This window comes from Cyprinodon variegatus, unplaced genomic scaffold, assembly GCF_000732505.1.
Source record: "Cyprinodon variegatus isolate N-32 unplaced genomic scaffold, C_variegatus-1.0 Scaffold172, whole genome shotgun sequence".
Lineage (NCBI taxonomy): Eukaryota > Metazoa > Chordata > Actinopteri > Cyprinodontiformes > Cyprinodontidae > Cyprinodon > Cyprinodon variegatus.
In genome coordinates this window covers 658,701-681,460 of record NW_015150625.1, presented here as the reverse complement: position 1 = coordinate 681,460, position 22,760 = coordinate 658,701, and the positions used below count along the sequence as shown (strand labels likewise).

Below are 22,760 nucleotides of genomic sequence, written 5' to 3'. Positions count from 1 at the left end.
CCAGTTTGGTAAACACACTGTACTTTACTGGAAGACAAACAAAATGTAAGTCAATTTTTTTTTTTAAGTGCGTTTAAATTGCACACCACCTTATTAATCTAACATATTTAATGTTTTTAGGAACTCATTAGAATACTCCTTTCTATTTTTTATACTGGTGCCTCATTCGTTTGGTGAGTATGTGCCTACAGGTTCTGGTTCAGTAGAAATTAACTGGCTAACTCTGTGAATGTTTTCTTTCATGTGTTTAAAACCAGGGAGATGCTACGACATGTTTTTCTCAATATGTTGGCTAGACACAGCGGGCGCTTTGAATGGGTCAGTAGGTGTCTTTTTTTATTGATGGTGTGTGCTTTTTTTTTTTTTTTTTTTTTTTTTGATAACTGATTTAATATTTTACAAAATGGTGTAAAACAGAACAAAACAGGTGAATTACAAATTCTGGTGTTTCAAATATTGAGCAACAAATAAACATAACATACAACAACTACACAATGCAAAATTAAGGTAGAATGAGCACTCTGTGTGTTAATAAATCTATTAAAATCTATAGTTTGTAAGAATATGATTTTTTAAAAAAAAGTATAATGTTTAATGTATTTTCACTTATCCTACAAATGACACAGCAGATGGAAAATAAATAACACTTAACCATTAAGCTTTAAGTATAAGAAAAGAAAGTGTGTCTCTAAACAGTGCATATTTGTTTAAAACAAGCTTGTTTCCGTTAATGCAAGTTGCACACAATGGATGGAGCAGCCAGAAATTTACTCAAGACTTATATATACTTTTTTTTTTATCTGAAGTAAAAGTTAAAAGTACAGTAAAACTTCTCCTAAAACTATTTTTTTAATTATTATTATTATTATTATATTTCTTTCTTTTTTTTTTTTTTTTTTTTTTTTTACTGTAAATGTAACTGAGAAAATGTATCCACCTTTGTAAACTGTTACGTACGGAAAAGGATTAGGGCCACTGAGAATGAAGGAAAAAAAAAAAATATTTAACTGATTTTTAAATTTTATTTCAGTTTAATATGGGAAAAAAGTCAGAATTCTGATTGAATAGCATAAACTTAGCACTTAGCATCAAGCTGTAGCCACGTCTGTTTTAGAGACTAAACTGTAGCTCTCTTGTTTTAATCCTTACCTTCTGCTCTTTCATTAATGAAATGGCATCATCGAGGACCCGGTGAAGAGTCTGACTTCTGAGATTAAGGTCAGAATTCTGACTTTTCCCATATTAAACTAAAATAAAATTAAAAAATCTGTTAACTTTTTTTTGGTTTTTTTGTGGCCCTAATCCTTTTCCATAAAAACCCCAGGTGAAGTTTGGTTCAGTTTTCAAAAACTATCAAAGTAGAAATATCTACAAATGATACAAATGAATGACATGATTTCAAAATGCAAGCAGAAATACGATTTACAAAATCACTTCAATGAATCTTTTCAGACTAATCCAGTCAATTTGGGCTTTTTTTGTTCTTTTTGTTGTTTAAAACGATCTCATTCTGTGAAGTTAGGCAGGATTAGAGGGCAGGGATGATCCATAAGAACAGTGCTCAAATGTATAGTTTTTAAATGTTCTTTGTTTAGTAATTTACCAAGAATATGTAAATTTAATAGAAAAAAATATACAGAATTTGTAGATATTGCAGCTAACTACTTAATGTGAGGTGTTTTATTTTGAAACTTTTGAAACTATATTTAGTTTAAGGTGAGTGGGCCTCTCAAAACACATACATTTTACACTTTAATAACATCATTTTAATATTTTCATTTAAATCACTGTTTTTAAAGGGATAATTTATAATTTTACACAAATTATCATTTATTTTATCATATTGTTCAATTCAGCTTTTTTTAGTTTCCACTGAATGGGTCATTTGTTTAACCACCTCACCTGCAAGTACACTGGGCCGCCCCTAGGGGGCAGCGACTCCATTGTTTAGCTCTACTTTAAAATGTTCAACAGAAGTCAGTTATAGTCCTATGAAAAAGTTTGGGCACCTCTATTTTATTTTTATTTCTAAATAGTTGGGTGTTTGCAACAGCTATTTCAGTTTGATATATCTAACTGATGGACACAGTAATAATTAAGTTTATTGGACAAACAGAAAATGTGCAATATGAATTAAAACAGAATTTGATGAGTGCAAAAGTTTGGGTATCATTTTATTGATTTGAATACCCTTAACTACTTTTCACTGACTTACTGAAACACAAAATTGGTTTAACTTCATTAAGATTTGAACTTCATAGCCAGGTGTATCCAATCATGAGAAAATGTATTTAAGATGGCTAGTTGCAAGTTGTTCTCCTGTTTGAATCTCCTCTGAAGATTCATCATGGGCACCTGGAAACAACTCTCAAATGATCTGAAAACAAAGATTGCTTAACATATTAGTTCAGGGGAAGGATACAAAAAGTTGTCTGAGATTTAAACTGTCAGTTTCCACTGTGAGGAACAATAAGGAAATGGAAGACCACAGGGACAGTTCTTGTTAAGCCCAGAAGTGGCAGGCCAAGAAACATATTCAAGGGAAAGTAGACAAATGGTGGGAATCCTCAAGAACAATCCAGAGACCACCTCCAAAGACCTGCAGCATTACATTGCTGCAGATATCACTGTGCATCGTTCAACCACTCGGCGCACTCTGCACCAGGAGAAGCTGTATGGGAGAGTTATGCCACAGAAGCCTTTTCTGCGAGCACGCCACAAACAGAATCGCTTGAGATATGCAGAAGCACATTTGGACAAGCCAGCTTTATTTTGGAATAAGGTCCTGAGAACTGATGAAACCCACTGTAAAAGTTGGTGGAGGTTCCATCATGCTGTGGGGCTGCGTCGCAAATGCTGGCACTGGGAATCTTGTTAAAGTTGAGGGTGGCATGGATTCCAGTCAATATCGGCAGATTCTTATGAATAATGTTAAAGTTACGAAGTTGAAGGTACCCTGGGGATGGATATGTAAGCAAGACAATGATCCAAAACGCCGCTCCAAATCTACTCAGGCCTTCATGCAGAGGAACAATTCCAATGTTGTGGAATGGCCATCCCAGTCTCCAGGCCTGAATATCATTGAACATCTGTGGGATGATTTGAAGCAGGCTGTCCATGTTCGGCGACCATAACACATAACTGAACTGGATTTGTTTTGCAAAGAATGGTCAAAAATCCCTTCTTACAGGATCCAGGAACTCATTAAAAGCTACAAGAAGCGACTAGATGCTGTTGTTTTTGCAAAAGGAGAATCTACTAAATATTGTATTTTTGCTGAGGTGCCCATCATTTTGCACCGGTCAATTTTGTCTTAATGAATACTGCACATTTTCTGTTAGTCCAATAAACCTCAATTCAATACTGAAATATTACTGTCAATCAGTTATTGTAAAACAAACTGAAATAGCTGTTGCAAGCACCCAAATATTTAGAAATTAAATTAAGATTAATAGGGGTGCCCAAACCTTTTCGTATGAATGTCAGTTAAGTCCTTGTTAAAAACTAAAGCTTTATCCTGACATCATGGTGCTTGGAAAATTCATTTGACAATTAAAGATATCAAGAACATCTTAAATTCTTTGTACTTCGAAGACATTAATGTTGTTTCTTATTGTTAAAAGAAAAAAATGGAAGAAAAAAAAAACACATTTGTACATTTAAATTTGACAAAAAAATCCAAAAGTGAAGCTATTTTTGTAAAAAGGTAACTTTCTTTTTTATCACATTTGTTCTTTAAAAATGTTTTTCAGATTTTCTTTTTTAATCTAAATTTGTATTTTAACTATTTTTTTTGGCAATGGATTTAACATTTTAATTTTTTTTTCTTCAAATTTCTGTTTTTCAGTTTGCCTCCTTTTCAAATGACACTTTCTTGATCTCGTTCTCTTTATTTTTTGGGATGGGGCTTTCCTCTGGATGGAAGATGCATTTTTCTCTATATGGACCTTAGAGACGTTGTTATTGATCAATGTGCGGGTCAAGATGGAAGGGAAGAGATTGTAGAACTCAATCCTGAAACCAGAAATTGGGGAAAATATAAAATCTGTAAAAAAATAAATAAATAATAACAAAAAATAGAATTTGAATAGATAAAAAAATAATAATAATAATTGGGCTTTAACAAAGTCTCAGAAAATGGCAATTTACTGTGAAAACTTTGATTAAAAAGTTATTTTTAGTTCTCTTTCCAGGTTGCATTTTTTTATCTTTAACAACAAAAATAATGGAAGAAAATTCAATCCATAGAACATTAGTTTTAAAGAAACTCAACATTGAAATGTCAGTTTTGAGTTGAAAGCATTTGTTTATATAAAGACTGGTTTGGTGTTTTTTTTGTTTGTTTTTTTTTTCCCAGCGAGTATGGAAACTTGCAGCTCAACGGCACATCCTTGAATGCCATCGTAAAGGTGGGGCGGGTGACCTCTGTGACGGTGTCTCCGGTTGTAGAAAACAAGGTTGCTCTGCAGTTTGGGGACTTTACCCAGACATGGACCATAACAATCAGCCCACGTAAGGAACCAGAGCACCAGAGCATGTTTATCAACCTATTTGACCCTGTTAGGACCTTTTCTATCTCACCCTAAGGCACGAAGGTGATCAAAATCAAAGGCAGGCATAAACCTGAGGAGAAGCCAACAAAGGCAACAAAGGTATTGCTGATATGAAATTGTTTCTTTTAGCTCCAAATAAACATGTCCATATTAAGAATTTCTCCACTGTTTTGTTCCAGGGCCTTCTGGAGATGCTTGATCTCTCTGAGGTGTTTGCATGTGAAAGTGGTGCAATGTTTCTGCACCAGGAGGAGAACTTCTTCCTTGCTGTTGGTATGATGAACTTTTCAGGTTTGGGAGATTGGCTTTAGGATTTAATTAATCATCATCTCTGAAGCTAGAATTCCCTAAAAATCAAGTTTATATGTCGCCTTGCAAATCAGCCTCAACTGGATATTTCTCTTTTCCCCTTTTAAGGTGATAAGAAGTAAAAAGGAAGATTAGGAAGAAAACAGTAATTGTTGAAGGCTTTAAGACAGAGGTTCCCAAACTTTTCACCCTTTTACCTCAAAAATTACAGAGCCACAATCCAGCGACCCAATAAAATACATAATTATTCATTTTTAAATGCTTTTTTCTAAAATATAATTAATATAATTTTTAAATATCGGGGCATAATATTGTGCCTTTTGTAATTTAATGGTATCTTTACTGTAGTATTTAAAATAATTTAAATTCCATTTGGTTTAATTATTCACCTGCTTTAAGGAATCTTCTTGGCAGTTTATGGGGTAAAATAACCAACACAACGAATGACCATACGATGATATCTAGTGGAAAAGTCATGTTGAGGGTTTTCCTACAAAGTAAAAAAAAAAAAAAAAAAAAAAAAAAAAAAAAATGACTTTGTTTTCCAAGTTTGAAGATGTTTCGCTTCACATCCAGTAGGATTTTTTTTTTTATTCAAAATGTCTGGAGTAGCATTTGAGTTCAAGGCTTTTTTTATGCTCTTTTGTGCTAAATACACTCTTTTTCTATTGTCTATTTTATTTTTATCTTTAATGGCATCTTGCTTTAACTCTTTTTACTCTATATATGCTAGTGATGGGTTAATGAGGAATCTCGAAGCGTTTCCACCCATTGCCAAACTATTGATACTGTTATGTCTCACAGAATACTGACACCTGCTGGACATGGCAGGTTATTTTAGAGATTAAACTGAATTGATTTGATCACCGAGTACAATGATATAATTTAAATTATTGAAGGTTATATAGTATTATTTGATATCTGTTTAAATTTAGAATATATTTGATATTTTTTAGATGCAGCCAATAAATAATGTTAATATATTATAACAGGAAAAGTTAGGTGAAAATGTGAATGATGCTTGTTGACTAGAAGCATATTTTTTAAAACCGTAAGTACAGCAAAAACATTAAATAAACTAAGTCAATTTGAAATTAACTTTATTTTAGATTAGTTGAGTGATAAGTGGGAGGAAAAGTATGACACGAGAAAATTAAAATGAAAACGCCACGGCTGAAACGTTCCCATTGCTTTTAGGCTGCTCCAAAATTCTTCATAATTTGATAAACTGCAAAAGATTACTTTTTTTTTTTTTAGCAGATGCATCATGATTTTAAACACAGTTTAGTCAGTTGAAAGCAACTCCAGTATCCGTCACATGACTTTGCTGAAAATATATTCACATCAATGCAGTGTTGCTCTAAGGGCTCGACGCTGCACCCAATCATCGGTGTTGCTGAATCCATCGCTAATATAAGCTACTGGAATCAGAATTTCCCTGAAGGGATAAAATTGAGTCTAAGTCTATAGAGTGGCCCAAACAAAAGCCTTATGGCTTAGAAAACATGCAAATTGAACAGGAAAAAAACGGGTCCAACCCCTTAGTAATGGGGAGTAGTTAAGGTCGATTTTAACCACTCCCCATTACTAAGGGGTGGACCTGTTTTTACAGTTTAATTTGCTTGTTTTCTAAGACATAACAAGGTTTTTGTTTGGGCTACTCTATAAGCCTGGAACTCAACGCCACTTCAGACATTTGGAATTGAGAAAGCTTCCTGGAAGGGAAGTGGTATAAGATTTTAACTTTGCTAGAATAGCTATGACCTGGATGACTGAAAATCTCCACCAGCATGTTGAGGGTTTGCTGTATGCAGATCTGTTTCTGAAGTCTTCTTTTCCAATTTTACATAAAATCTCCCTCCAAATATGTTGTTTGGTCGTAATGATGATGGATGTCATTAGCTTTGAACTGGATGAGTTTATTTTCCTCCATCCATTCTAATTCAACTATTGAATATTTGGATGACTTGTTTCTCTTCTGAGGTCACACGACTCGTTTCCCCATCAAGCTGGAGTCCAGGAGTCCTTTCATGTTACTGGTGTCCTGGATGGTGCACAGTCCAACCGTTCGCCGTCCTCACAATGTGACCCTTTTCCACAATGAGATTGGATCCTATCATCCCTACATGGAGGACATCACCACTAAGAACCAGTACCGCTTCACCGCCTTAGACCCATGCAACAGCTACATGGTCTGTGTGGAGATTTCCAACTCTCACTCCTTCACATGCCTCTCAACTATTACAGGTATAAACACCTAGACTTTATTTCTGTGTAGAAATCATACAGTAGATGATCTTATTATTTTTGTCCCCCCGAGTAGACCCAGATGTTCCGAAGTATTTTGATGTGACGTCATGGAACAGCAGCAGCATATCGTTGGCGTGGGACTGCCCTGAAAACCTGAAGTACTCGTCGTTCTTCCTCACCATCTTCTACCTTAACGGTACGGACCATGTCACTGAGGAGGCGGAGCTGTGGCTGACGGATGACAGCTTCACGTTCACCATGTCTGAGCTGCAGCCCTGCGTCAGGCTCAGGTTTGGCCTGCAGACTGTCTGCCAGGCAGGGTTGGAGTCCCGTTACAGCAGGATGGTGGAGAACGAAGGAAACTCTGGTAGGTTTGCTCTTCGTCCACTTTAAACACCATGGTTTCAGGGTTTATGATGCTGCTACTTTGGGCATTTCTGCTCATGGAAGGATCGTTGTGGTTTTCGAAGTTTATCAGTAAAAACTGGAGCTTTTTATATATATTTTTTCTAGTCCCAAAATTATTAGACCTACTTATATTATGTTTTTTTTTTCTTTGTAATACTGCTCTTCATTTGCTTTCACCACCTTTAGTTTGAGACAAAAAAGCTCCAAATATTTAAAGGAAATGCAGACAATGTAACTGATTCAACTTTTTAATCCAGTTTTGTTGCTCCTGTTCCTTTTCAATAACTCAAGTTATGGGGTAAGCTTTGTTCTATTATAGTTGCAAAGTTCACGTTTTTTTACATAGAAATTTCAAATGGAAAGTGCTGCTTTAATGTTCTTTAACTCATGTAGCTTACTATGATCATGGGTTTAATAATGCGGTTTATATTGGTGTGTTAACCTCTGATGTTCACAGTGGTCCTTGGTGAACTTCAGGGGCTTCTGCATTTCCCCAGACACATGAAAATCAGAGGGAACAATAATGGAACAAAATTCACTCCATACAGGCCCCTCTGATATTCAGAGTAAAGAATGAATTAAAGGAAAAAGCTCTCCTTTCATTTTCTATATAGTTACACTACCAAGTATTAATTTGTTACGGTCAAACTTTGTAGTGGCCCGAGTCTAGTATATGTTTTTCATAAAGTTGACTTGGTTACTATGACAACTGACCCAAACTTGGTGTTGACTAAGTTCAAACTGTCTTTAAGCGGCTGCTGTAGTTCATTAAGTCAGAATTTAGTCAGGAAGAATCTAGTGTAGCCAAAATAGTAATAAGGAAAAATGTAATAGTTTTAATAATTTCTTTGATTGCTATATTGTCACCGTCTTACCACTTACAAGTTTATTAAAGATGTAATTGATTAATTTGATCCGGTATTTTATTTTATTACAAACTTCATCAGCCTTCTTTCTAAAAGGAAAAAAAAAGCTGACATAATCCTATTGTTTAACAAAGGTAAATGTTGACTTTTTTTTTTTTTTTAACAGCAGTTTTTGAAAAGGAAAGTTTTATTTTGAGTTTTCAAAGCTGAACGTTTAAAAATTGGATCCTTGGGAGTGAAGCTGACCTTTATAGTTCCTACAGTAACTTTTAAACAACTACAAAATGATAATGACATTGTTTAATCTCTACTGATGATCTTTATACATGTTAAAATACACTATATCCATGTGGAAATGATATTTAATGTAATTTTGATCACATAAAAATTGCTCCTTTAATAAGCAACATAGAATCAGTGAATTCAAATAAAAAGATGTACCCATGAAATAACCTTGCATATGTTTAACTAACCTGCTTTTAATCTTTTTAATGGTTAAAATATCATTGATTTCCAACAGAAATTAGCCTTTTTTTATGTGTGTTTGGGAGGATAAATGTTTTAAAGTCTTTGTTAAAATCTAACCGGTTTGCTGCTTTCTTGCCAGACTTCTCCAGGATTTATTGGTTGCGTCAGACTTCAATTGGCTCCAGAAACTACACCCTGAGCTGGGAGGTGAGGAACACCTCCTCCATCTCCATGTTTAGGGTTTACCATCAGGGGGCGCTGCAGGACACCACTCTTCTGACCACACACACCGTGGCAGGGCTGCTGCCATGCCAGACGTACCAAGCCAAGGTGGCGGCGGTGTGCGGCGACAACGTCCTCATGAGTGTTGGAACAGTCGCGGCGCACACAGGTAACTCGCACCTGACGTCTTCATTTCTCTAATTCCTGCTTCTTATAAATGGGGGTTATCTGTGTGTTCAGGACCTGGGGGGGTGTCTGAGCTCAGGTACCGCTCCAGTGATTCTACGGCCCTGTGGGCGCCCAGCATCTCCGGTCAGCAGGATGTGGTTTACCTTTACCAGCTCTCCCTGGAGAGCGGCTCTGCCGTGGAGAGCAGCAGGGTTTCCGACTCAGAGCTGCCTCTTCCAGGGCTGGAGGCGGGAAAACCCTACATCCTGGACGTTTGGGAGGAGTGCCACGGTCTGTGGGAGTCAGAACCTTCTCGTTTGTATTTCAAAGGAGCCAATCTGACTTCTGGCGTCGACGTGAGGGGTGTTGTACCCCTTCAGACCAATGGTCAGTATGAGGTAGCACTAACTCTGTCAATGTTCTCTTGGAAGTAAATCCTGCCTTTATGTGGATGTTGTGGGGCCTCTGCAGAGCTGCAGTCCGATTTTGACAGCATCGGTCTGAGGATGGTGGTTCCCTGGTCTCCGACAGATAATCTACAGGATGATTCTTTAGAATCCAGAGAGAAAATGGTGCAGATTCTTAAAGCTAAGGTCAGGAACTCTTCCAAACTGCAATAATCAGGTGAAATAATTCTGCTGTAATTGAGTGCTGGCCTCCTTTAGTTGGAGGAACTGCTGAAGGACTTCGATCACCCGGCCCACATTGAGCTGGATTCCTTGAAACCAGCGGACGAGCAAGGAAAGACGGTGCTGCTGTTTAAGTCCTTCGACGCCTCCAACTCCCAGGAAGACGTCGCCTTGCCGGTCGACGATCAGCTCGCCCACATCCGTTCACTCAATAGGCCTGAGATCAGTGTGAGGAACGGGGTCATTTACGTGGACGGTGAGCGGCTCGTTTCGGTCGGATGTTTGAGAACAAGTCCTGAGTCACGCCGTTTATAATGCTCTCTTTGTGTTTGGGCTCCAGACTTGTGTGCCTCCCAGAAACCCGTCTGCCCGCCTCATTCTGTATGCATCAACCAGCTGGGCTTGTACTCCTGCGTTTGTGCAGACGGTTACTATGACGTCGGCTCTTTACTGGACCTACCTGCAGCCTCACATCCGGTCTGCAAAGGTACAGAACTCATCAGTGGGTTTAAATTAGAAACAGACACAGGATTGGATTTTCACTCCTGTCCCGTCCCACTCCCACAAAAAAAATCTAAATAGTAGAAATCTAAATCCTGTCCTGTCCCACTCCTGGTGAAATTACTCCCATCCTGCTCCCATTCAGAATAACTCCTGCACCACTCCCATTCTTGTTGTCTTCAATAAGATTTCTGCCAATATATTGAATCTGAATTTCTATGAAGGGTCAGTTAAGTTCCTGTTTCTAACTGTAGTAGTTAGTGGTGTTGGTCCCTCCATTGTTGTTTTTGAGTGCGGGTGAAAAACTCAGAGCGGAAGCACTGTTGGTTTTTGGGTTGTGTAGTTTTTTTTGACTCTCATTATAGTGTAGGCTTTAAGGAAAAAAACTACAAAATGACGGCGCCAGTACTAGATTTTTTTTTCTATTTTATTTTTTGGCATCGATCCTAGTTTTTTTTAGTTATTATTGTTTTGCTCCCGCTCCCGTTAATGTCTAATCCTGTACCGTCCCAATCACGTGATCGTTACTAATTCCCGAAAAAATGTCAGTCTCTAGTTTGAATTTCCATAATCGGAACACGGAAGTAATTTTAGTTGCGATCTATAAAGGAAAACTGTTTGATTTGATTCATAAATTAGATTAGTTGTATGAAGTGTTTTATAAATGAGAACTCAGTTTCTTTTATTTGACAAATCCTCTTTTTCTCTGATGCACTTGATTTGTTCAAATTAGGAAAGCTAGAAACCAAGGTAACCCTTAAATGTTGGCCTTTTTCTAATTTTAAAGGTTTATGATAATGTTGATATAAAATATATTTTAGAAGTGTGAGTAGAATGATTCTTTGCTGCAGCTTTTAACTGGAGCTTCACTGCTGATCAGTTTCACGCTCCTCCTTGCTTTATATTCCATGTTGGTAGAGCCTCCAGTTTATAACCCTGATCGTCTGGGAATTACAGTGATGCTGCTTTATCATTGATCAAAGCTGTTTACTTTTGCATATCAATACTATCACCAATCATTAGTGTTTTTAATTGAACCTGCTCTGAAATGAAATGGATCTCTGCAAAAAAATAAATCTCATCTCTTGATTTTTAAACAGATAAAGGGCTTTTCAGCCAGTGTCTGGATAAGGTGATGACGGGTGGAATAGCAAAGGCCTACCTGGCTTCTCTTTTTGGGGGAAAGTTTGAGGTGAAACTGAACGACGGCCGATGTCCTGTGAATGAAACGGACATCCTGTACTACTTCAAAACCTCACGAAACCCACTCGAGTGTGGAATAGAGAAACAGGTGAGCGGTGGATTTCAGAGCTGGAAACGCAAGCTTCTGTTAAAATTAAATGTCCACCCTAGGGGGGAAAGTTATTTATTAAATATCCAGACTGTCATGATGTTCTGTGAACTCAGGTTCAACTGGCTGTGTGTGAGAACAGTAAATTAAATTAAGACTTTAGCTCAAATCGTGGGCAAATGGGTAACTCTGCACACATAAGGAATAACTTTCATTCAAAAAAATGAGTTTAACTAAAATCATTCAGCTCAAAGTCAAACATTTCAGTTAAACTTGATTAAACTAGAGGTTTTTCATACACTCTCTTGGGTGTTAAACATAAAGTTAGACCCAAACCCATTGACAGCTCTGTTCGGGGTCATGGTAGGCGGGAAAAATTTAACTATAGCAAAAACTCATTTTATCCTTTGCCTCCCTTCTGCCTCAAAGAACGATTCTGCTCAGGTGGAATGATGCTTTCCCTCCCACCTATGCTCAGTGGATGGAGGATATCATTTCCTGTCTAAAATTGGAGAAAATTAGACATTCACTACAGCATTCAAATAAGATTTCAGAGGGTGTGGGGCCCCTTTTTGAGAGAATTCAAGACCCTTTAAAGGTTTGGCCCTTGAATTCAGCTTAGCCATGCTGCACATTTATTACACACTCTGAGGTTTAGGTCTAACACTGATTTTTATTTATATATATATATATATATATATATATATATATATATATATATACACTAAACTAAGCTGCTATGTACACATAGAATAAGGGGATAAAAATGGTTGAAAACCATAATCAATAAACAATTGACCAGGTTTTATATTTGAGAACAAAGTTTATAATATTGAAGAGTTTGTAATATCATCAAAGTAGCTTTTAACTAATATAGAGCAACTGGAATGTTGCCTATTAATCATCTATTAAGTCCACTCTAGGACAGGATCTCCCCTCTGCTCCAGAGCAGCAATAACCAGCTGGTCAGTCTATGAAAAATCCCCATGGAGGTCTGAGACTACGACCCTGATTGGATAGCGTGCAAAAATCCTTCACTTCCACTGAGGCTGTCTCTTATGGGGTTTATGGAGCAGGGGAAGGTTGTGAAGCTGGCTGCTCGGTGCTGATTGGTAGAACATCCTTATTGACAGTGTGCAGACAGGAAGGCTTTTCTCACGAGACGCAGATGAGAGGAAAATGTGATTTTCAAACAGTGTCCTGTCTGGCAATAAGACTAATTGTCTTAATGCCAAAAATTAGCCCAACAGATTTTGCTTTCACAATTGGAGCAGTACGGCTATCGCCATAGTGTTTCGCTTGATTAATGCATTTAAATAGCTTTATTATAATTCATGCAGGGAGTATTAAAGATTTTATGGAAACTGCAATGTGAGTAAAACAGAAAAGGAAAAAGAGGAAAGAGGAGATACTGTAAAAGGGACTAATTATTCAAGACAGAACAGTCGTCTTGTGCTGAACTTTTGTTTCTGGAGTTTCTTTCAGAGCAGCTATTTTCACCCAATGTACACTCGACATTGTAAATATATTAGAAAATACCAGCGTTATTGCAGCACTTGCATTTCATTGAAGCTTTGTCCCTTTGTTTCTTTATGTTTTGATTTAATTAACACCTTCCCTATATCAGGGGAAGACCAGCAGCAAAAATCTTCAAAAACTCAAGCTGTAGCTGAAAACTCTCCCTAAATTTGCCACACCTGTAACTCTGCTGATCTCCATTTTGGAAAAGTTGTTTCCAGGATTCAGCAGCTTAGCAAGTCAGGCCTGCAGCAGGGAAGCTGTCCTTTCCTGCTCCACTGCTATAGTCTCTGGCATTTCAAGGTTTCCTCTAAACTCTGAGAGAAATGTTGCAGAATAATCTGTTTTTGCAGAAATCTGGTTCGGAAATCGGCCACAATGTCAACTTAGCCTCTGACTGGTCTGCAGATTCTGGTCCTTGACTTCCATCATGGTGTCTCCCCGGTGTCAGCCTCAGATTCACAGAAAACAGTCTGACTTGATTCTTTGTCCCCAAGCACGGTGAGGGGGCAGGATCACATGTCCCTGTGAGAGGGGACATCTGCTGGTCTAAACTAGTCTGCCATCAGGTTCCAAGACACCATGGTATGGAGTTGATTTTGTTCCATTACGGTTGCAAGCAAAGGGCACCTTTTGTCAATCAAAATAATACAAATTAAAAAAAAAAAGAAAAACAAAGACAGGAAAACTACCTAATGAAAAAAATGGTTTTGAGAGGAACTTATTTTTGCAAATGCCACTTTTTCCAATATGTAAATCTGTGGAGGCGGGTTACCTTTGGAGAAATCGGAACACTTATTTCTATCAGTCTATATGGACTCAGAAAATACTATCGGTCAAGCTAATATGTTTATATACAGCTTGTAGTTTGAGAAACTCAACCTGAAAAACAGCCAAATCAAAAAAAAAAAAAGGATTGTAAATCTCCATCTAAGAGAGTAATGAAAACACAAAATATGAAAAATATTGATTTAAATTTAATAAAAATAAAGATTATTTAAAATTAAACATAATAAAATTAGATATTTTAAAGTATAAAATCTGATTGGTAAAAGCAAGTTTACTCAATACTTTTTTTTTTAGTTCAGTTTTTTTTATTTCTGTATTGTATTGTCTTTAAATTGCCATTTGCAAAAGTTGTTCTCTGCTTGTGATAATGGAACAAAATTAATTCCACACCAAGGGAGATGGCTTTATTTTTTCACATTGCAGCGATAGCAGTGAACCTCGGGACTGAACCTACAAGTTACAGGTCTAGCACCTCTAGTGGTTAGGAATGTTTCTTAAACTTCATGCAAATTGTCCACTGATGAAAGGTGTTTTTAGTAAAGCTGCAAAATCAATTAGGATCCTATAGTTTAAAAGGAACCATGTGTGTTACAGGTGAACAAAACTCACATCGTTCTCCAGAATTTCCTGAGCATCAGTCTGACTAAAGAGCACACGATCAGCCGGCGGGATCTCAAAGTTGTCTGGAAGTGCATCTACCCTCGACATTATCTCCAAAACGCTCAAGTTGGTGCTGATATGGAATGGTGAGGCAAAGGTTTAAGTGCTAACTTTTTTAAAATGTGGTCTTGTTTGAATTTTCTTTTAATTTGGTTTCAGGCTGTCCTCTCTGTCCTTTGTGGAGTTTAACTCCTCAGTGCAGCTGGGATTGAGCATGCACTTGTTCAAGGATTCCTCCTACACCCAGGCTTACATGGAGCCTGTTGAGCTGGGACATGAGGACACCTTGTTCTTCCAGGTCGCCCTTCAGGCCAACAGGTCGTTTGCCTCAGAGGTCCTGCTGCAGATGGAGTCCTGCTGGGCCACAGAGAGCCCAGACCCACAGGATGCGGTCCAGGCATCTTTTCTTGAAGATGGGTATTTTCTCTCTCTAGTTTTTGGGCCAATAATGATCAGTGTCATTAATTCATTTGTAGACCCCCACCTTCCCACTTGTAGAGTTTGTGGCGTACATTTACCCACACATCTTACTGCTTTGGTTAGAACAGAAAGTGGAGAAAGAAATTTAATAAAAACGGGGGCTGACGTTTTTGATAGTCTCATATTATCAGCTGTATTTTCATGCACACAAATTCTTGATTTGCTTCATTTTGTTCACATTAAAAAAATATATATACTCTGATTACAGTGACTATATGGGCTGAGATTAAATAACCCCATCATGACAGGTTTAGTTGCATCAGGATTTATTCAGAATAAAGCGATTTGCTAAAACAGAAAGGGATGAAATGCTGTCTGGATGGAAAAAAAATTGAGTATTTTTGTTCTGAACACAAAGAATCAACCACACCGGCTTCTGAGAGCAGTTAAAACATTAGTTTCTGTATTCAAGCTACACTACAGCCAACTGCATTAGTGGCCGTAACTGGGGATTTTAATCACACCTCACTCTCTGCTACGATGCAAACATTTCAACAGTTTACAGCTTTTGTACCACAGAACATAATGCCTTCCACTTGTTTTATGCAAATGGATTTAAAGTCTAACCTCCTAGGAAATCTGAACAGTGTTTTTCTATGCTTTGAGTATTAGTCCCTTTTTATAAGAGTCAACCTGCATTAAAAGTAACTTTAAGATGGTCACAGGAGGCTGAAGAAGCGTTTTCTCACAGGATTGCCCTGTATAGCTCTATAGCCCCATCAACCAGCTCTCTGCCCCTGTTAAGTAAAAGCCTCCCCACAACTTGATTCTTTCTACTGCAGAAACAAGTTTGGTTTTCTTTAAGCCACAGAGCTTTGCATGTTTGCAATGACTCATTTGCTGCCAGAGTCGAACTTGACTTAGAATGGATTTCTTGCATTTTCTGGATGCCTCTTTATGCTCTCCTTGCCTGTTGTTAAAGGTGGACAGTCTCAAAGGCTTACAGATACTCTTTCTATTATCAACTGTTAAAAACTGCTCTGTGAGATGCTCAAAGCGTTGCAATTTAACAATAACTGAAATTTCCCCTTAATTCCCTCCCTAACCTGTCTGCTGCTTTTGCTTTATCTTACTGTTAATCACAGAACGGCTGCTTTAAGTCTGTTTATATTCTATACAGACCAACTAGTTGGTTGCATTAGACTCAAAAGTCACCGGTTTTTAATATCTCCTAATCCTTTGAATATATAAATGCCTTTAGTTGGCACAGCTTTTAAGTATGATGTATGTTTTTCTTCAGTTGTCCCACGGACGACACGTTCCAGTGGCTCTCTGTTAACGGCCTGCAACAGAGCAGCAGGTTTTCCATCCAGATGTTCCACATGCCCAAAGGCCTACCGCTCTACTTCCACTGTCTGACCAACATTTGTGGGCAAACTGAAGGCTGCACCAAGGTAAAACCTTCCAACAGCATCAAATCCTGCCAGCTTAGATTATAGACCTGATTCTTAAAATGTCTATTCTTCTAATGAAACATCTCCTACTAAATATGTTTTGATCTGTCTACATCCTTGATTTTATCTTGTGTTATAACCTCTATGGAATTGAATCAATATAATCTGGTATAGGAACATAACTGATACACGATACTACTTAATTTCTTAGCCACCAGGCCAGTTAAAGACAAACATGCTTTGCATTTTAGTAAAAATGAAAATGTGCATATTAGGTTTATATAAACCACAGATAAAGGCAGGGCCATATTTCCTAACATGCATGAACTGGAATAAGTAAAAACATAAATCTAATCTCTAACATTATCTAATTATGTTTTTGAAACCATGATGGTAAGATAAATGTTTAAACATATTGACTGGATTTTAGCACAAATATTTTTTCTAATTCCTTTTTGAATTCCTGAAAGTTGGACGTCAGATCTGTGAATATCAGTACACGGGAGGAGAGGATTGCCAGTTGGAAAACAATCGGCTAACTGCGGCTAGTTGGGTCATGCTAGCTACTATGAGTATTTGAAGCCAATATCGCATTTATTTTATCTCGGTGTGTTTAAACAGTAAAGGATGAAGCTCAGGATTAACAGAAACTCACTGTTGACATTAAAGCAATAGAGAGAATTTGTTCCATTAGTTTCACAAGCAAAGAACATTTTTTTTTAAATCAAAATTTCAGAAAGAATGAAACTTTGAAAGACTTCTTAATTAATTAAAAACAAAAGTTTAGTAAATTTTCTTTTTTTTTTCAAATGTATTTTAGATTTAATCAACTTTGTCCTAGTTTTATTTTATTGTTTTACATTTTACTATTTAAAAAAGTTACAAATCTTTTATTTTCAAATTTTTACGTATTGTACACTTTTTTTTTTCCAGATCACATTCATTTTATTCACTTTCAGAAGTTTCTAAAAATTGCCTAAAAATCAATCTCAAAATGAGAAATTTCAAAATAAGACAAGTGAAAAACGTAAACCTTTCGAAAAAGATTTTAAAAAATGAATAGAATACAAAGAATGTAATCTGAGAAAGCAACTATTTTACTCCCCTTTTTTTTCATTTTAGGTTGAAAGATTCAAAGTTTAATTTCTGGATAAGAATAGTATTAACATAGTATTAAAAAAAAAATCTCTTTACTGTCCCACAATGGGGAAATTATGGTGTTTACAGCAGCAAAAAGATTATAGAAAAAAAAGGGTCACACAAATGCGGACCTTACAAAAATTTATAAGAATAACAAAATAGTGAAGAGTTAAATACACAAATACTGATGCTGTAAACAATATAAATACTGTGCACCTGGAGAATAAATAACCAATATACAGCTATGGACATTTTTACAGTAATGGATACTTTTTAAAATCGGAGATGTGCAAAATGACAGCATGTTATTTAACTAAGATGATTTTAAACCGAAGCAGCAGTATGAAGGAACAACTAAGCAGCTTTGGAACAATTTTTCCTTCATACATGTTATTTGGTCCAAAACTATTAAGTGACAGCTTTTTCCTGAAGCAAAACTTCTCCTTATTCATTCAAACAATCTTTCAGTATCTGATTTATCTGAACTTTTTATTTTAGTTTCTTTTGACATTGCTGAATAGTTTTTTGTTTCTTGAGTCAAAGAACCTGAGCTTTTTCTTAATTTCAGTGAAATAAAACAAATTATTTGGAAGTTTCTTGAATATTTTGCATAATTAAAGCTGTATTTTAATGCAGAGCTGTGCCGGCCAGCAGCGTCTAAAAAGGTCAGCGGTTGGAACGGACCGACTGGAGAATCAAGCTGCTGTTGTGTCTGCTGGGCCACTAAGAGTCAACATGAGGATTAAATCCATCCATCCGTCTGGCCGTGAGTTTGTTCAGATTAAAGAAAAGCTGCAGCAGAAGCACCTGGTTTTAGTTCAATAAATGCATCAATTTTGTTGATGTCTACAAACATCTCTGCATGAGTAAAATAACATCTTTCTCTTTCAGGGGGAGAACAAATGAGCGCGGTTGTTATCATTGCTGCATTAATAAGCTTCTTGGGAATCTCTATCCTCTCTCTGAGCGCAATCAAAGCGGTCATGGTGTATTACGAGAAGCTACGGCTGCAATAAACACTTTGAGACCCCCTAAGAAGCTCTTTTGTGTTCATGTAACCATGGAAACTTCTCCACCACAGATCAAAACAAATAATTATCAGCGCTGTCTGAGAATTAGAGGACAGGAAGACCACAGAAAGAAAAGATAAAGGAAAGATGTCCTGATATTTTCCAGGCTGGTTTATTTTCAAAGCGTTAAGTGGGAAACGGGACTTAATTTTAAGGTCATTTTGTTTGTTTTCACTCTGACAAGTCAGTAAAATCTTGAAGTTCATTTAAAAATGTTAGAAGAAATGAGACATTGGAAAAGTCGATATATTAAGTGGAAGGAAAATGCAAGATGGTTTTTGAACTGTCTGATTTTCTGCTTTACTCTGATGCTTCATTGTAGAATCCGGATTTACAGAACAGTCCAGATATGTGATGAATTCCAAATGTGCAAATCTGGTAGAAACACTGCAAAGGGCTGAGGTAGCATTAAAAGCCTGTTAACCTGATTTTCCCAGTTTGTTTTTGCTAGTTGTCCTGTAGAACTTTTCCTGGCCCCTGTACTAAAGACCTAATAATATATTAGTTTATATGCAACATGTGCTTCTGGAGAGACTGATGGTGTCAGCTCCTGAGTCCTGAGGGCCTGTGTAGAGCAGCTCTGTGGGACTCTACAGCACCTCTTCAACCTTAGTCTGACCCAGGAGACAGTTCCAGTGATGTGGAAGACCTCCTGCCTTGGTCCAGAGCCAAACAAGACTATAGACCTGTTGCTCTGACATCCCACATCATGAAAGGTCCTGGAGAGACTTCTGTTAGTTCACCTCAGCAAGCAAACAAGACCTCCTGCAGTTTGTTAATCGCTGTGGCATTAATGAGCCATCATACACCTGCTTCAGTAAACACACTGTCATGTAGACGAGGCAGACGGCTTTTTAATCTAGTAGTCAGGAGCACCACAGGTCGTTGCTCTCACCATTGCTTTTAACCTGTACTTGGAGTCCTGTTATCTGCAGAAATACTGCAGGTAACCCTGCAGTCATTGGGTGCTGCAAACTGGCACCATAGAAGCTGTAACAAACTGGTTTCTTGGACAAATGTACTGGTTTTAAATTTTAAATGGTTTTAACCTTTATTTAAAAATTAAGTACATAAAATTAATCTATGTTTGAGGTTACTGATGAACCAGTTTTGTGTAACATTTATTTAGATTTTTTAAAGGATTTACTAGAAATGTCAGAATGATGGCATAAAATCATGATTTAATTAAATCATTTAAAAAGTTTGGGTCTAATTGTTAATTTATACCATCCATTTTTTTGTTGGAGCAGATTAGTTTTTTTTTCTTAAAATTTGAAGGAAAAGTTTGAAATTATTGTAGATTTTCTGTGATCTATATGAGGTAACGGCTGTTCTTTAAATTATGCCAATATTTTGTTTTTGGTCACTTGCCTTAGAAGATATTATTTAACAAATTTTAAAGGCCTTGTTTAATTTTGCCACAACTATAATTAGTTGAGTTATAGCCTCTAACAATTCCTCTCAGGTAAAAGGACTGAATGCATTGTTCAGACTTGCTTAAAAGTTGCTTAAGATAAACCTGTTATATTTTGCATTAGTTGTGTCCATTTATTTTACCCATATACTGAATTTGGATGTTATTTTTTTTTTCTGCTTTATGCAGCGTAGCAGTGCTGCCTCAGCATGATGCTATTTTAGTATTCCATTTTGAAAGGTCTACCTTCTCTCCTCTAAATAAACTGATAGTTATGATACTCCAAGTAATATTTTTTGGATAGCATTATGAAGGGGTTTTGCTTAAAAGAAAAAAGTATGTATAATTTTTATTTTTTTTTTTGCCTTTTGCAAGTTTTATGAAGTGCTGTATGTGGAGGTTTGGCGCCCCCTGCTGGCTGGTAACAGTATGGAGGCTATTTAATGCGCTTTATGCAGGACTGAATTAAATTTTATCCTGTCCCGTGATTGTTTAGTTCCTGCAATTTGATTTCTTTGAAGGGCACTAGACGGGGGGTTCCATTATTATAAACATGTTTTCTTTTGTAAGTTTTTTGTTTTAAGTTATAAACAAAAAAATACTTAATCTCCATATATCCATTACTCAACCATCAGCCATTACTTCATTAGAGAAGTAAAACTGTTTTGTGTCAAAACAAACAGCCTAGAGGAATCTACTATAAAGCAAACGTCTCTTTGTGTAACAAAAATTGCAAAACTTCTTACCTATAAACATTAGTGAAAGGAGATATCAGGAAGGTCCTTGAATCTGATCTAGGGAGCATTTCCCAACCTTTGAGAAAATACACAGAAATGCCGTGCATGCTGCCATTTTCAATTTAGTGGGCTTGTCTATCACTGACTAAATCATTAACCAGCTCTGGAGAGGAAATAACTGCTGCTTCCATGTATTTGGTCATTTCAGAAGGAGCAGAAGTGCCCTGTTCACAGACACATGGTAGAAGTGCCTTTTACACCTGATCCTGTTCCTAATTAATGTATATTCTGACTACAAAACCTCCCAAAATGCTTTTCGTTGTACTATTTAGTCAGCTTTTCTTCTGACACAGCATTTTTATTATTACTCAAGGTTTCTTTCAGGTTTGCACTGGATCAAAAGTGCTGCAGCAGAAACATATCTACTGGGAGCCTTATGTAAAACTAAAAACATATTTTTTTTTATGAAACCCTCTTTGACCTGTTGAGTACACAACAATGAAAATGATTAAGTTGAAAAAAAAAATGTGCAAATATCTTTTCTGGATTTGAAGGAAGTTAAGAACTTCTAAAAACACTTTTTGAACTGCAGGGTAAAGATTAAGTGGAAACAGGAAAATGTCATAAATTTGGTTTAGCAATAGCTGAGCCTGGGAACTTTAACACTGAATAACAAACTCAGCAATCGAGGTCTTAATTAGTGCTTTAGATGTAGATCTGGATTCCCTTTTAACCTCCTGGATGATTCATGCTAATTTCATTCGTCCTGATAAAAAGCGTCTGACCTCTGCTGTGGAAATGGTGTTTTTGTCCACTTTGTTAATAGTATCATCTTTCAAGGAGTTTTGACGACTTAAGTATCGATGACAAAAATAAAGGTTGGTGAAAAGTTGCCATAGATTTTCTCCACAACAGCGAGGGAACAACTGAAAGCCGAACCTGGTCTCCACCCTCAAGACAAAACAGTCATGAAGATCCAGCTACAAGGAAACATCCCCAATGTGTGCTTCAAGTAGGACAGCACTGCTTTTTTTTTATATATATATATACCAAGTAGACAAAGTCTCACTAACAGTGAATGTGTGATTATGATGCAACAAACTGTTACTGCGGCTATCAGCATATTTTATAGGAGCTGCAGCCATATTGGATTTTGAGATAAAAGTTGCTTGATTTAATTTTCTTGTATTAACTCTGGATAATAATGTTACAATATAATGTAGGAAATTACTGTAAAATAAAGGCAGATTTTTTTTTATTGTAGAATATCATGAAATAAAATAGTTGATGCAACTGTTTGATTCTAACTAATTATCTATTTAACTAATTATATGAAAACATTGAAATATGAAATTATATTTTATGATTTTTCTACAGATCCATCTATGGAAGCCAACTGCCACCACTTTATTGTAAAAAATAACATGCAATGTCATCTTTATGAGTTGTAGAGTCAAGAGTTTGACTTTCAAAGTCATAAAGATACAAAATAACTCAATATATCACTTTAAATTAAATTATATAAAATGTTATAATTTGTTAAATAATATAATATATGTAATGTATACAATTTATAATATATAATATAATTTATATTAATATAATATATAATATATTAAATGAATAAATAAGTAACATAAATAATTTATCATGAATGAAAGCTGAAATTATGACAAAATCTAATTTTTACTGACAGAAATGAGCTTCCATAATTATATATATTCGTTAAATGCTCAATTTGAAAGCCCTTAGATTGGTCAGGAGTCTTATAATCCATTGCTCTGAGTGGGTTTTCCATCATCCAATAGAATTTGCTCAGGTGGGACAAAGGTCCCGCCCATATTCAGTATGTGCGCCCTGATTGGCTGGTTCGAACAGCCTGCCTATAAACAG

The 22,760-nt window shown here is 36.4% G+C and overlaps 1 protein-coding gene across 1 annotated transcript; it reads left to right on the top strand.

Moving 5' to 3' along the window:
* The first annotated feature begins 2,554 nt into the window (after positions 1–2,554).
* Positions 2,555–16,098, top strand: LOC107087068. Its single transcript, XM_015378422.1, has 15 exons — positions 2,555–2,673; positions 4,358–4,512; positions 4,588–4,652; positions 4,733–4,826; positions 6,846–7,109; positions 7,186–7,479; positions 8,994–9,245; positions 9,317–9,631; positions 9,716–9,837; positions 9,910–10,129; positions 10,214–10,360; positions 11,475–11,665; positions 14,567–14,718; positions 14,792–15,049; positions 16,035–16,098. Exons 1-15 carry the CDS (start codon positions 2,555–2,557, stop codon positions 16,096–16,098), a joined length of 2,712 nt encoding a protein of 903 aa, XP_015233908.1.
* The last annotated feature ends 6,662 nt before the right edge of the window (positions 16,099–22,760 follow it).